At 42.3% G+C, this 14984-nt stretch overlaps 1 protein-coding gene across 1 annotated transcript in view; it reads left to right on the forward strand.

Moving 5' to 3' along the window:
- The window catches only part of mcrip1 (MAPK regulated corepressor interacting protein 1), a 37473-nt gene extending 22505 nt beyond the window's left edge, over positions 1-14968 (forward strand). Inside the window, exons 2-4 of the mRNA XM_048611088.1 lie at positions 902-1026; positions 4957-5055; positions 13433-14968. Of these exons, the coding sequence (XP_048467045.1) occupies positions 902-1026; positions 4957-5055; positions 13433-13497 (289 nt within the window). The 3' untranslated portion in view covers positions 13498-14968. The remainder of the gene's footprint in view (positions 1-901; positions 1027-4956; positions 5056-13432) is intronic.
- Positions 14969-14984: the final 16 nt, after the last annotated feature.

Consider the following 14984-nt stretch of genomic DNA (forward strand, 5'->3'; position numbering starts at 1 on the left):
TCCCCGCCTCCCTAACCTGTCCTTCCTCCCACCTATCCCCTCCTCTCACCTCAAGCCTCACCCCCATCTCCTACCTACTAACCTCATCCCACCCCCTTGACCTGTCTGTCCTCCCTGGACTGACCTATCACCTCCCTACCTCCCCACCTACACTCACCTTTACTGGCTCCATCCCCGCCTCTTTGACCTGTCTGTCTCCTCTCCACCTATCTTCTCCTTTATCCATCTTCTATCCACCTCCCCCTCTCTCCCTATTTATTTCGGAACCCCCTTCCCCTCCCCCATTTCTGAAGAAGGGTCTAGGCCCGAAACGTCAGCCTTCCTGCTCCTCTGATGCTGCTTGGCCTGCTGTTGTTGTCTCAGATTCTCCAGCATCTGCGGTTCCTACTATCTCAGAAATAACACTGAGCCACGTATGGAGATGTTTGGTCAGGTGATCAAAAGCTTGGCCCAAGAAGTAGGTTTTAAGGAGTGTCTTAAAGGACCCATGTGAAATAGCATAGCAGAGAGGTGTGGGCAGGGAGTCCCAGAATTTAGGGCCTAAGCAACTGATGACATGACCACTAATGGTGGGGCAGTTAAAATGGGGGGTGCTGAACCCAGATGAGGTAAATTATCTTGGAGCATTTTGTCTGGAGAATATTATAGAGTTAGGGAGGGCAAGGCTACGGAAGTATTTGCAAACTTTTAAAATCAATTTGTCTTGACCAGGAGTCGATGTTGGTAGCAGAGATGGTTAGTAGGTGAACGTGACTTGGTACAAGTTAAGTCGTGCACTTAGAATTACTAGAGGATGCAGTTCTGTCTTTCCTAATCAACTTGAGGTTTATCTACATCAAATATCTAGAGAATTTAACTTTTTAATTATTACCTAAATATAATTCTATCCCCTCTCTTCCAGCTCACCTGCACCAAGGATTGTTTATAATGGGAAGCGAAACAATGGACCTCGCTCTCCGACAAACACTGCCCCACAGGAGATTTATACTCCAGCACATGAAGAAAATGTCAGATTTATACATGAAGGTACATTGAGATTGATGTAAAGAAAAAGGACATCCCAAAGTGCTTTACAACCAATAAAGTACTTTTGATGTGTAGTTGCTGTTGTAATGTAGGAAACACAGCAGCCAATATGCACATAGATACCCACAAACAACAATAATAATATCATCTGATTGTTTGTGTTGTTGATTGAAGGATACATTTTCCTAAAATAATGCAGTGGGATCTACTATCCTCCCCTGTGAGAGTGAAGAGTGGTCTCATTTTAATGCCTTATTTGAAAGATGGCACCTCCAAAATATAACAGTCCCTCAGTACTGCCACTGGAGTGTTAACTTTGATATTTGCAGTTTAGATTTGGGGTGAGTCTGGAGCTCTCAACCTCCTGAATCAGACACTAGTGTATTACTAACCACAGATCCTGGTACTAAATATTCATATTATTACCAATGAGATGATCTGTATCTTGATATGAAGTTGTGATTTTGTTTTCCTTGCTCCTCCCACCCTTTTTTACCTACGTGCTGCTCCTTGGCAACATACCGCAAAATCACAGCTTAGCTCAACCTTACCAATATCTCTACCAATTCTTCCACTGGTTTGGATGAGCAGAAATTCCCTCTAATTAATTAGTAGGAAGATCAAAGCCACTGCCTTCAGTCTTCACTATAAACTCTGAACCCTGGCTGCCAACTCCATTGCTTTTTTCCCCCTGGCAACAGCCTAAGGTTGAACTAGGTTTTTTTTGCAGCTTTGGTGATGTATTTGATCCTGAAGTGGACACCTAACCACATTTGCATCACAACTAAGCTTGCTTATTTCCACCTCTTCAGACTTGTTCCTACTTCAGCTCACCCGCTGAAACCCTTATCCATTCCTTAGTTACCTCTAGACTTGACTATTGCAAAGCTGTCCTGGCTGGTCTCCAGCATTCTACCCTGCATTAAGCTGAGGTCACCCAAAACTATGTTGTCCATTTCTTAACTCTCACCAAGCCCTGTTAACCTGTCACCCTGTACTTGTTGCCCACGTTGGCTTCTGGTTAGGCTTCTGAGGTGCTGGTGTTGGACTGGGGTGGACAAAGTCAGAAGTTATGCAACACCAGGTTATAGTCCAATGGGTTTATTTAAAATCACAAGCCTGCGGAGAGCTGCTCCTTCGTCGACTACACTTGACGAAGGAGGAGTGCTCCAAAAGCTAGTGATTTCAATAAACCTGTTGGACTATAACCTGGCGTCATTGACTTCTGACTCCCTAATTTTGGCCTCTTGAACCCCCTGAATTTTAACTGCTCCACCATGGGTGGCAGTGCCTTTACTTGATAAGTCCCTAAACTCTGAATTTACCTCCTTAAAGCTCTTCACCTCTCTACCTCTCTTTCCTTTTTTTAAGATGCTCCTTACAATTTCCCTATTTTCTGTAGCTTTTGGCCAATTGCCCTGATAGGCTCAGTGTCAAGTTTTGCCTTGGGCCATTTTATTATGTTAAAGGCGTATATTTCGCACCACAAATTGTTACCATATCCTGGCTTTCTTTAAGCTTCAAAAGGAAAGTACCCTGTGCATTAATCTCAATTGTCAAATATCATAAGATGTTTCAAAACTTGACATTATTAATCTACCAAGAGGGTGCCAGTGACTCTCCATGTTTGTTGTAGTGTAGTTGCAGTTTTGATGTTGGATGTACAGGGGGTTCTGATATAATGCGATAGTTCTGTTTTCGTGCGATCTCCCATCATAAGAAAATTGCACATAAGAAAAAGGCACAACATTTAAACTAATGGGGCCGGAATCGTGTTATAGTCAACACTGGTAAGGAGAGTTTGTGTCTAAGTTCTTCAATCGCATTAAAGTGACTTTGCGTTGAAGAAACACGTGTTGCAGCAGAACCAACTGTATGGTATAATTTGGTTCCTGCCCTGGATCATGTTCTTTTTAATTCCTTCTAAGTCCATGAGCAACAAAATCTGAGTTTAACTTTACCATAGTAACTAGCACTTAGATTATTAACCCATGTGAATGCTTAAGTTTTCTACTTAAAAACAAAATTTGGGCTTCTGATGTGACTTATGTGAGAAATAGTATCCCTGTCTTGGCATGAGGTGGTGTTAAACTGCAGATTGTTGCACCTCAACAAAAAATTTCAAAGTCATAAAACCATTATTTTCAAAAAGCAGCTTTGAACAGTAGTTCCCACTGGAGATAAAAAGGAGAGCAGGGTGTGTCTACGATTATCCCACAAGAGGGGAAAATGAAGGTTGGATCTAATTATTAAGGATGTAGTAGTTGCCTGCGCTTCCCTTCTCTCAGCCATTGTGTAGACTAGTTAAAAGGACTGGAAGGGAGATTTCCTTGTTATCTTCTAATCTAAATATTTTAGTACGCAAATCTCTGGGTAAAGTGGACAGCCTTGTTCACTTGAGTATCATAAGTATAAGTGAATAGTTCAACACTAGATATTATTTTATTAAGGTATATATTTTGTCTGATATGTTTTCGAATTTGTCCTCAGCCATCTGGTAATGACACTAGTTCCATGCTGTCAAATTGGAGGCGTTTAGGTTCCAGCCAATACTGACATACACATCATTTTCCCAATGGGGTACGGTGTGCTTTTGTTCTTGGATATTTAGATTGAAAAATTAAAGGCATTTGAGTAAAATGTGAGCTTTTCATTTTTAATAGAGAGAATTAATATTAATTTATTGCTGAGATTCTGCGTTGGTAGAATCCTTCCTTTAAAATCATGCTGTGGTTTCATCAACAATTGACAATAAGAGCTAACAGCTGGTACCTGTGCTTTAATCTGCTAATGTCTTCTTTTGTTCCATGCTTAACACAAAGCATTTGGCAACTTGCATATGAAATCATGAAACATATCAAGTTATGTTTTGATGTATTAATGCTTAAAAAAGAGTTTCACATACAGAGCTCTGTTTTTATCTAGGGAATTCAAACAAAATATGCTTTGTGACACTTATTTGAATTATCTACTATTCATCAGTTGTTGTGTTCCAAGGGGTCTGCTTGGACTTTGAATAACTCCTGAGCTTGTAATGCACTGTCACAGCTGTATAATCTTACAGATAACCTTACGAAGTTACATTGTCTGTACTCGTCTAAAGTCCTTAGGGCTTTGATCACTTGTAAGCTTTGATGCTTTCTTGATAAGGCATCTTGTGCCAACACAGTTAATGCATTTTAGCTTGACAGACGTACAGCTCCATTTCTCTTAGTTTGTGTGTACACTGCTATTGAGTAAAGATTAGTTAATAATAGACTTGAAGCACGGAGTTGGGCCCCTGCTTCCCAACAGTGGGAATGTTTCACTTTGTGTAGCAGCTGGCAGTTATGGCTTCTCAGTTCATATCATAGGGTTTCAGTGATTACCCAGTACAGAAAGTTAAACTTTGCCAATGGGGCAGCTTTCCTGTTTGAAATTGTAGACACAGTATTGTGGTGTTGCAGGATCCAACTGGACTGCTCCATTAAAATGAAAGCCCTACATTCGTGGTTTTCATAATTTGCATCTTGAATATCTTTTTAGCTAGGGTATTCTTTTAATGACATCTTTGGCTTGTAACCATAGGATGAAGTGAGGCCACAAATCATTTTTCACTCAGATTTGAGACAAAAATAGTTGTAAAAGCTGGTCTGTGGTTAGATCTCTATTTAGAAAAAAAATCACTGTTCTTGTAGTTAGTAATGTTTAAATCTACAAAGCTAGTGTGGTTAGATAGTGAGTGTAGAAAGGCAAAAAATCAATACTTTTTGGTGCTTGTAAAATTATTTTGGAAAACGTGTTGCTGTGAATTTAACCTGAAAGCTCTTGTTCATCTTTTTAACACTGGGAAAATCAGGCTGAAGGGAGGGAGGAGGGAGGGTGGACAAAGTTTTTACCAAAGGCTGTTTTCTGTCTTACTCTAGCCTGATATCTGATTCTGGTTTGCAGCTTGGCAGTGTGTGGAACAGGAACTGAGGAGCCAGATGTCAGGAAACGAGCGAGGCCCTGTCCAGTATGTAGAGAAGAATCCAAATCCAAATCTGAACAGTGAGTAATGGATGGTTGAGAGGGCTGTGGGAGGTCAGAGGGTAAATCTGACCATGTAATTTGGAAGTCTTATTTTTGCAAAAGGAATTTTGAGATAAACCAGTTTTCAGAAAGTGTTTAATACCTCCCCTTTCTAGCGTAATAAGTTTTAAAGAAGGTGTTTCAGTAATACTTTGTAACACGGTGCCCCAAAAATTGTTATGAAAATTAATTCCAAGCCAGGGATCATAAATATAAGACAGGCACTGATAAATTCAGTAAGAAGTTCTGAATAAATTTCTTTGCCCAAAGCCATAAGGAGCAGCTGAGGTGAACTGTGTAAATAGGTTTTGAGGGAAAGCTGGAAAAACATACAAAGTATCAAGAAATAAAAAGACAATCTTACACAGATGAAATAAAGTGAAAGAAGGCTCTTGTGGGGCATAAACACTTTGGGATTAATTGGGCAGAATGCCCTGTTTCTGTATTATTAATACTCTGCCATGTAAGTGCCTGGATTCCGGATTCATACTCCTTGTCTTGGATTCTTTTGGAGAACGGGTAATCTACCTTGGCTCTTCACAATTACCCAAGTTTCTGTTAGTGGATATAGAGAAAATGTTTTCTCTTGCCAATGATATAAGATAGTCACCAAGCAATCTAATAGAATTCAAAAGGAACTTCTTTATCCAAAAAGTGGTGACAATGTGGAGCTCACATCCATAGGAAGTGGTTGATGTAAATAGTGTAGATGGTTTGAGGGGAGTTCAGACAAGGGAGAAAAGAATAGCAGGTTACAATGGTGGAAGATGGGATGAGGTTCAAATGGACCGCAAACACCAGCATGGACTGGTTGGGCTGAATGGCCTATTTCTGTGCTGCACATCCAATGTGAAGCCTTCTTGAACACTGCAGCCCAGTGTAGTAAAAGACTGCTATTGGCTTCAAGCTGTGCTGTTTCTTCTATTAACAGATACTTGTTTAAATACACATGACTGAAATTTATTTGAGAGAAACTTTGGCCCCATGTAAAACTCTCAGATCCAATTCAGTGTGGAGCTGGAGGATCACAGCAGGTCAGGCAGCATCTGAGGAGCAGGAGAGCTGATGTTTTGGGTCGACACTCTTGGTTGAGACTGGCTTCAACCTGAAACATAGACTGTCCTGCTCCTCTGCTGCCTGACCTGCTATGTCCGTCCAGCTCCACACTGTGTTGTCTCTGACTCCGGCATCTGCAGTTCTTGCTACCTCTGAGTGACTTAAAACTCTCCGATTATAAACTATAATCACTATCTTCAATGTTCAGCAATCCTTGTGTATTAGCTACATGGGGTGGAGTTGGATCCAAGATAACACATTTGGCAATGACATTTGAATTGAGTTTTGTTTTGTGCCAGACTTGCTTGACAAAGACGTTGTTGAGCAACCAACTTGGAAACTCGGGGACGAATGAAATTAATCATCTTTGGCTTCAGACAGACCTGCAAACAAATTCTCTGAAGGGTGGAGTGGCCCTAGCTGTAAGCTCTTACTCTTCTGCTAAGGAGCTGTGCATTTGCGCTAGCTCAACCTAGCACTATGTCCACATGTTGATTGGTAGACAGTGGATTTCTCAAAAATTTGGTTTGGAGCCTTTTAAGATGGCTTCTAAAATCAAAAGGAAGAATTGTGGATTGAACTTGGAAATAAAGACTATGCTGGAATTATACTGCAGCTCACTTAGCTTCTGAGAGTAAGGGCAGGTTATGATGAGCAGTGCACATCTGAAAGATTATATAATCAGTTCCAGCTATTTTTACAGTCATTTGGTGACCCACATAGTTCTAACAGTTTTCTGTTTTATTTCTAGAAGTATCACACCCGTGTATCTTAAAGAAACATAGATTATGAAATCTTATTTTTCAGGTTTTCTGAACTGTCTAGTCCATCAAAGGGTCAACTTGTTGCTGCACCTTTTGCTATTTTACTTGCAAATAATTCTACTGCTGTGTAGGTAGGTTGCAGTGGAATTATAGCCCTGACAGTGTGCAATTGGATTCTGTTAGTATTGTTCAAAATCCATGTTCTCACGATAACAAGCTCCTTGTTTTTGTTGTGCAATAAGCCTTTATATTTACAAATGGTATTCAGCACTGTGACCTCACACTTGCACTGCTTTTAGTTTCGTTCCCCAAATTAGTGAATACTTGGTTTTCGACTGCTGCTATCCAGCCATTTAATAAAAACAAAGCAGTTTTTAAAATAGCACTGTAGGCGATTATCATTCAATTGGTGTATTGCTGTAGGACCTTATATTCAGATCCAATTTCATTTTTCCCCTTGATTAGATATAGAGCAGAGGGAAGATGAGTCTAACAGTAGGTAATCTGAATTCTTCCTTTGGCCATCTTCAAATGCGCATTTCGAGCAATCTGCAAGACGGCAGAGATGATGAAGAAGACATGACCCTTGAAAGATCTGAATTAGAAACTAAAAGCCTTAGCCCCAAATCTTCCAATATGGGGAGAGATCTCTGACTCAACTTGCATCACTGTTGCACCTCAGGACCCAGAAGAAATCACGTCATGCGCACATTCATGTTATTTTACATGGGAAATTTAAGCTTCTAATTTCAGGCTTTATGCTGATCAGATTCAGGCTGTTTGTACTGTGTGTAAGCTGGATTTTGTACACATCTATCGAAAGCTTTCCCAAGCAGCTGGTAAAGCCTGTTCAGGAGCAAATGAGCTGGAGTGTCAAAGCATTCCAGCACCCGCAGCAACATTCAGCCCTGTACCAGCAATTGTCACCACCCCGGGCCCCCACTTTAAACACTGCTTGCTAGCCTCTGCAGTAACCCCACAACACACACAGCTCATTCTCCTCCACTTCCCCGCCAACCACCCCACCCTCCCCCTACCATCACCACAATCCTCTCCTTAACTCATTTGCTGGAATCCCTGACTGCTGTCTGGCTGATGGCAAAAGTGTCAACATGTTTTGGGGGGGTGGGGGGAGCAGGTTGAGGTTTTGGGGGGGTGGGTGGGGTTCGTGTGGGGAGCAGGTTGAGGGATTGAGTTGGGGAGAGACTGACATTGTCAGGGGCTTTTGGAACAAAGGGCAGTGAACACTGCTGGACAGGTTGAGTGAGGGAACTCATCAATGTCCTTGCTGGGGATGGATATGGTTTGGGGAACAAACACTAGGGGGTTAAGCAAGGGAGAAGAAAACTGCTGGGGGATAATGGAGGGGTGATGAATGCTTTTGGACTGGAGTGGACAAGGTCAAAGAACACACGACACCAGGTTATAGTCCAACAGGTTTATTTGAAAACACAAGCTTTCGGAGTCTCGCTTCTTCTTCAGGTGTCAGTGGGAGAGGTGGCATCAGACACAGAATTTATAAGCAAAAGATCAAAGGGTCATAGAACTAATGTGAATGTGTTGAACAAACCTAAGGTAGCCATAGGCTGTAGTGTAGTGGTATTGTCACTGGACTAATAATCCAAAGGTTCAGGTAATGTTCTGGGGACCCAGATAATGTTCTGGATGCACAGGTTTGAATCCTACCATGGTAGGTGGCAACATTTCAAGTTTTTTTTTAAAGATCTGGAATTAAAAGTCCAATGATGGCTGATGAACCATTGTCATTTCTTGTAATAATCCATCTCCTTCACTAATGTTCCTTATTGAAGGAAATCTGCCATTTTTACCTGTCTAGCCCAAGCATGACTTCAGCCCCTCAGCAATCTGGTTGACTGTTCACTATTCTCTAAATTACCTAGCAAACCAGTAAAACATCTAACGAAAGAATGAAACTGAAGAGACCACCTGTCTCTGACCTCGGCAAAGGCATCGTATGCCTTGTCAACCCTGCAATGTCTTCCTTACTAACATATTGGGGGTGGGGAGAAATGGGAAAGCTGTCTGAGTATTTGAGCAACAGCCTAATGTGGTCTCTGAAGGCTTATTTCATGAATATGGCTGTGGCTGTATCCCAGACGATGATACCACCATTCCACTGACAGGGCTGTCCCAGCAAAGTGGCCGAACAATGGTATACAGTTGGGAAGGATTGTACTCCAACGCAATCTACAATTCATGGCCTGCATATCCCCAGTCTCCCCTTACCAGCAAGTCAGGGGATCAATCCTGGCACAATGAAGAGTGCAGGATGGCATGCTAGGAACAGCACCAGGCATACCTAAAAACTGCAGTGACAATTTGTATGCCAAACAGCATAAGCAGCAAGTGATAGACAGAGCTAAGGGATTCCACACTCAGTAATCTAATCTAAGCACTGCAATCCTGCTACATCCAATGTTCAATGATAGTGAACATATAAACTGTTCGCTGGAGGAAAAGACTGCACAAAAATCCACATCCTCAATGATGTAGAAAGCTCAGCATATCAGTGCAAAAGACTAGGCTGAAGAAGTCCCAGTATTCTTCAACCAGCAGTGCCAAGTAGATAATCCAAAATGGCATCCTTCAGAGACCCCCAGCATCGCAGATGCCAGCCTTCAGCCAATTTGATTCAGTCTATGGAATATCGAGAAAATGCGGATTGCACTGGATACTGCAAAGCCTATGGGCCCTGACGACCTCCTGACAATGGTACTGAAGACTTGTGCTTCAGAACTTGCCCCTCCCCTAGCCAAACTGTTCTAACACAATTACAACACTGGCATCTACTTGACAACATAAAAAATTGCCTGAGTATATCCTATACATAAAAAGCAGAACGAATCCAACCAGGCTAATTACCGACCCATTGGCCTCGATCATCAGTAAAGCAATGGAAGTTGTCATCAGCAGGTGCTAACAAGCAGCACTTGAGGGGCAATAATCAACTTAGTGACACTCAGTTTGGGGTCTGCCAGGGGCACTTGGCTCCTGACCTCATTACTGCTTCGGTTCTAGCATGGACAAAAGAGCTCAACTCCAGAGGTGGTTGAGAGTGCCTGCCCTGGGCTTCAAGGCTGTATTTGACCGAGTGAGACATCAAGGAGCCCCAGCAAAATTGAAGTCATTGGGAATCGCAGAGAAAACTCTCTGCCGTTTGGAGTCACACCTACCACAAATGGTTGTTGTTTTTTTGAAGTTCATCAGCTCCAGGACATGTCTGCAGGAGTTCCTCAGGGTAGTGTCCTAAGCCCAACCATTTTCAGCTGCTTCATCAATGACCTTCCCTCCATCATAAGGTCAGAAGTGGGGTTGTTCATTGATGAGGTCATATTTTCGGTACCTCAGATACTGAAGCGATCCATGTCCAAATGCAGCAAGACTTGGAAAATATCCAGGCTTGGGCTGAAAAGTGGCGAGTAACATTTGGACCACGCAAGTATCACTCAGTGACGTCTCCAATAAGAGAAAGTGTAATAATCATCTGTTGATATTCAGTACCATTAATATTGCTGAACCCTTTGCTATCAGCGTTCTGTGGGTTACTCCTGACCAGAAACTAACTGGACTAGCCATATAAATACTGCTGCTACAAAAGCAGGTCAGAGGTTAGGAATCTTGCAGTGACTAACTCACCATCTGTCCCCCCAACTCAACACCCCCACGCCCACCCCAAAGCCTGTCCATCATCACAAGACAGTAGTGTGATGGAGTCCTCCCCAGTTGCCTGGATGAGTAGAACTCCAAAAACACTCAAGAGGCTTGACAACATCAGGGCAAAGTGGTCTGCTTGATAGGTGCCACATCCACAATATGCACTTCCTCCACCATCAGTGCAAGGTAGCAGCATTGTGGGCCATCTACAGGATGCACTGCATCGACATGCTAAAGCTCCTTAGATAGTACCTTCCAAACCTACAGCAACTGCTATTTAGAAGGACAAAGGGCTGCAGATACATCCTAGGGAAAAGACAACTAACATTAACTCTATCTATATCTCTCCTTATTTTATAAACTTCTATCAGGTTGCCTCTCAACCTCTACACTCCAGTGAAAAATGTCCCAGCCTATCCAGCCTTTCTTTATAACTCAAACCTTCCATACCTGGGAATATCCTGGTAAATCTCTTCTGAACCCTGTCCAGCTTGATAATAGCCTTCCCATAACTTGGAAATATATTGCTGTTCCTTCAGTGTTGCTGGGTCAAAATGCCAGAACTCCACCCCCCCACCCGCCACACACAAGAGCAGTGTGGCTGTACTTACACACAATGGACTGCAGTGATTCAAGGAGTCAGCTGACCACCTCAAGGGCATCCAGGGGTGGGCAGTGAACACTGACCCAGCCAATGAAGCCCACATTCCCATAGATGGTTTTTAAAACGGGTCTAAAAGCTTGTCTCCTGATTTTGTCCCGGCACCAGAAGCTTCAAATGGTTGAACAGGCTGATTGAAATGCAGCTTAAATGTTGGACATACCCTTTCCAATACTGACCTGTAGTTCTGGGCCATTATTTAGGGTTTATGTTGCAGTATTCGTGATGCAAATGTCTGTAGCTGTGTATCTGACCGCGTAACTACTCCCTTCCCATTATGAAGATTCACTGGGTTAGTGCACTGGAAATCGAGCCAAACTAATCCTGGAGCTGTGACAAATGTGAAAAAAAATTAACCAAACTATCCAAAGTCCCCAGACTGACAAACTCAGATTAAATGAAAACACTCAGCAGTTTTCAGGTGTCTTGGGAAATATATATTGGCCTTTGGGAGTGCAACATAGTTTTACAGAAATGATACCTGGACTTTAGGGGTTAATTTATGAGGAAAGATTATACAAATTTGGCCTTTATCTCTAGAACTTAAGGTTAAGGGGTGATCTGATTGAAGTCTTCCAAGATAATAACAGGAACATGCATGGTAGGTAAAGATAAACTATTTCCACTTGTTGGGGATTCTAGAACTAGGGAGCATAGTCTGAGAATTATAGCCAGACTGTTCAGGAGTGTTGTTAGGAAGCACTTCTACACACAAAGGGTGGTAGATGTTTGGAATGCTCTTCCACAAACAGCAGTGGATGCTGGATCAGTTGTCAGTTTTAAATCTGAGATAGATTTTTATTAAGCAAAGATACTAAGGGATATGGGCCAAAGGTAGGGATATGGAGTTAGGAATCAGATCAGCCATGATCTCATTGAATGATAGAACAGACTCAAGTGGCTGAATGGCCTACTCCTGTTCCTATATTCCCATGCATTTTTAATCATTCTGCTGAGTTAAGTTATGGTACATCTCTACAGAAGCTGGGACTTGAACCCAGGCTCTATGACCCAAAGATAAAAGTCAGAAGTCACACGACACCAGGTTATAGTCTGACAAGTTTGTTTTTGAAATCCCAAGCTTATGGACTGCTGCTCCTTCGTCATGTGGCACTTCACCTGACGAAGGGGTGAGACTCTTAAAAACTTATGATTTCAAATAAACCTGTTGGACTATAACCTTTATGTTGTGTGACTTCTGACTTTGTCCACCCCAGTCCAACACCGGCACCTTCACATTGTGACCCAAAGGTAGGGGGCTGCCATTTTTGGTATTCCCAGACAGTCTCTCATCCATGTACTAACCAGGCCCCAGTCTCCTTTGTGTCTGAGATCAAACAAGATCAGGTGTTTTCAGGCCAGTATGGCCATTTCTATGTTCCTGTATGTTCCTATGTACTAAAAAAAAAAATTTTATTATGAGCAAATTGTCTTCAATCAATGGCAGTTAGGAGATTTGAATTGCTCACTTATAACTCTCTATAACTTAACTTTCACCCGTTTAAATTCCCCTCTCTCACATACAGATGAACTCACAAGGACAGCCAAGATAGAAATATTAAGGGTGGGAAAAAATCAGGGAAAACGGTTTGACAGCACCAGGCTAGACCACATAATCTGTTTCTCTTCCTTTCAATTCTTTTCAGCTGTTTGCTGATGAGTTGAGGTTGTTTGTACACCAGTGTTTTCTTTCATTTATTGGATAAGGATTTTTCCTTTCGCTGTCTTTAAAGGCTTGTCATTCATCCCTCAACAGGGGAATTGTGAAGAAGGTTGAGTGGAAGATAGCTGGCTGTTACTGGAAACTTTTTGTAGCTGCACATGGGGGTGAAAGAGTTTTTTTTGATGCTTCCTGTTTGCGGGCTAAGTGGTTCTCACTGCGCTAACCTCACACAAGGCACATGGTCAGGAGTCAATCAGAACTCTGTTGTCAAGCACTTGTCCCTCAGTTTAGACCCATCAGCTCAGTGGTGTCTGGTTCTACTCTCACTGTTCCAGTAAAACGACAACATGACATGCAACTCCCGTTGCGCCCCTGTAAACATGATTGTTAAAAGTGCAGCTATCTCTTTGCAGTTGTCTTGGTTTAAAGCAATGCCTTCTTTTATAGCCCACAAAGGAATTAAAAAGATGTGGTCTTTACACCATACACACGCTGCTACTATTGGTTAGGCACTAAGTCAATATATTTGCTTTTCAGATTTCACACCCGTGGACTTGAGTGATTTAAAGAAGAGGAGCATGTCAGATGCTAAGAAGTCTTAAGGGTTCTGCATTGGCTGGATTTGATCTTTCCTTCAACATCCTCAGGAGCTTCCTTTTGAAGTTTGTTTTCTTTGATCTCTGGCTTGGAGAGGAATCTGGAGCCTACCCACTTTCTTCCACGAGAATGGATGTCTTGTCAGTTACCTTTAACTGACCTGAGGATGCATGCAGTTGGCATGTGTTTTAAAAAAGACTTGAGTTTGTAGATGGTGCTAATTTTAACTGATTTATTTGTCATCTGTTTCTTCTCCATTTCTGTCAAGAGCTGTGCTCCATTTGACATGTTACGGCCACAATTCAGACTCCATGGTGCCCTGAGGAGTACGAGATACCCTCAGGGGGGCATTCTTTAGAAACCCTTCACACCGGGCACCGATTATAAGTTTTCTCCATCATTTGTTTGGCATTGACAGGCAGGCTGGATGTTCAGAAAGATTGTGATTGGGGTGGGGGCTGGAGACTGTGGGACAGAGGAAGTAGCTTATTGAGTAAAGCAGAAACCTCTGTGACTAAGATTTGTTTGTTTAAAAATGCTGCTCCCATAGCTAGAGGTTGAGAATGGATTTGGTGAAACATTCTGTTCGACTTGCACGGAATGGAGCCAGTACTAATGTGGGGAACGCATAGCCCGTGTTAAATGGCTGGGCTTAAAGCAGTGAACTGTGTGATGGGATCATAAATTGTTTTCTGCAGACAGACTATAAGTTTGAGTCATTTTAGGTTTGTATTCCAGAGGTTGCTTTCAAATGAGTCTTTAACTATTTTTAAAATGAAAAGTGGGGGGTGGGGTGGGGTGGGGTGGGGGCAGGGGGGGTATGGGGGGGGGGGGGGGGGGTTTAAGAATAATTTTGTTTTATTTTTTAAATTTTGTATTTCTACATTCCTGTTTTCTCCACAGTATATGATAAACATTGTCAGGCTGGGTGAGTGAGAATGCAGGCTGGTCAGCAGATTTTATTGTCTGATCATTGCTGCCTCCCACTGTAGCCTGGTGCTTTATGCTCTTCAGTCATAAAGTGGCAGACCTCATACTGAATACCACCGGGGAATTTGAGTATCCATTATCGTGGGGACCATGAATCTATCACTCTTTCCGATGGGCAGTTGGCACTTGACTGGTTAGAAACCCAGGAGTCCAGTGGGTGACTCTCACTCTTACGGTGCAAGTCTTTTTGCCAGAATCTAAGCTTCCAAATTAGATTTGTCCAAGCCTTTTCTTCACCAGCTGCATCCCGGGCATGAGAGGATTAAGCATTGTAACCCTCCCTGTGAGACCCTGAATTGTTACTGACATTGGCAACTTGTCTAATTGATGGAAAAGTATGTATCAGAGTCTGTACTCCATTACAGTATGGACACATCACACTTGAGAGATAGAAGGATTGTATTCATGAGAGGAACTGTACAATTTCATAACTTCCCAATGCATAAGTGAGGAAGTGATGTAAATAAAACTTGACTTCATTTATGAGTCCAGTGTTTGTGTC

The sequence above is a fragment of the Rhincodon typus genome, chromosome 23 (assembly GCF_021869965.1).
Source record: "Rhincodon typus isolate 14 chromosome 23, sRhiTyp1.1, whole genome shotgun sequence".
Lineage (NCBI taxonomy): Eukaryota > Metazoa > Chordata > Chondrichthyes > Orectolobiformes > Rhincodontidae > Rhincodon > Rhincodon typus.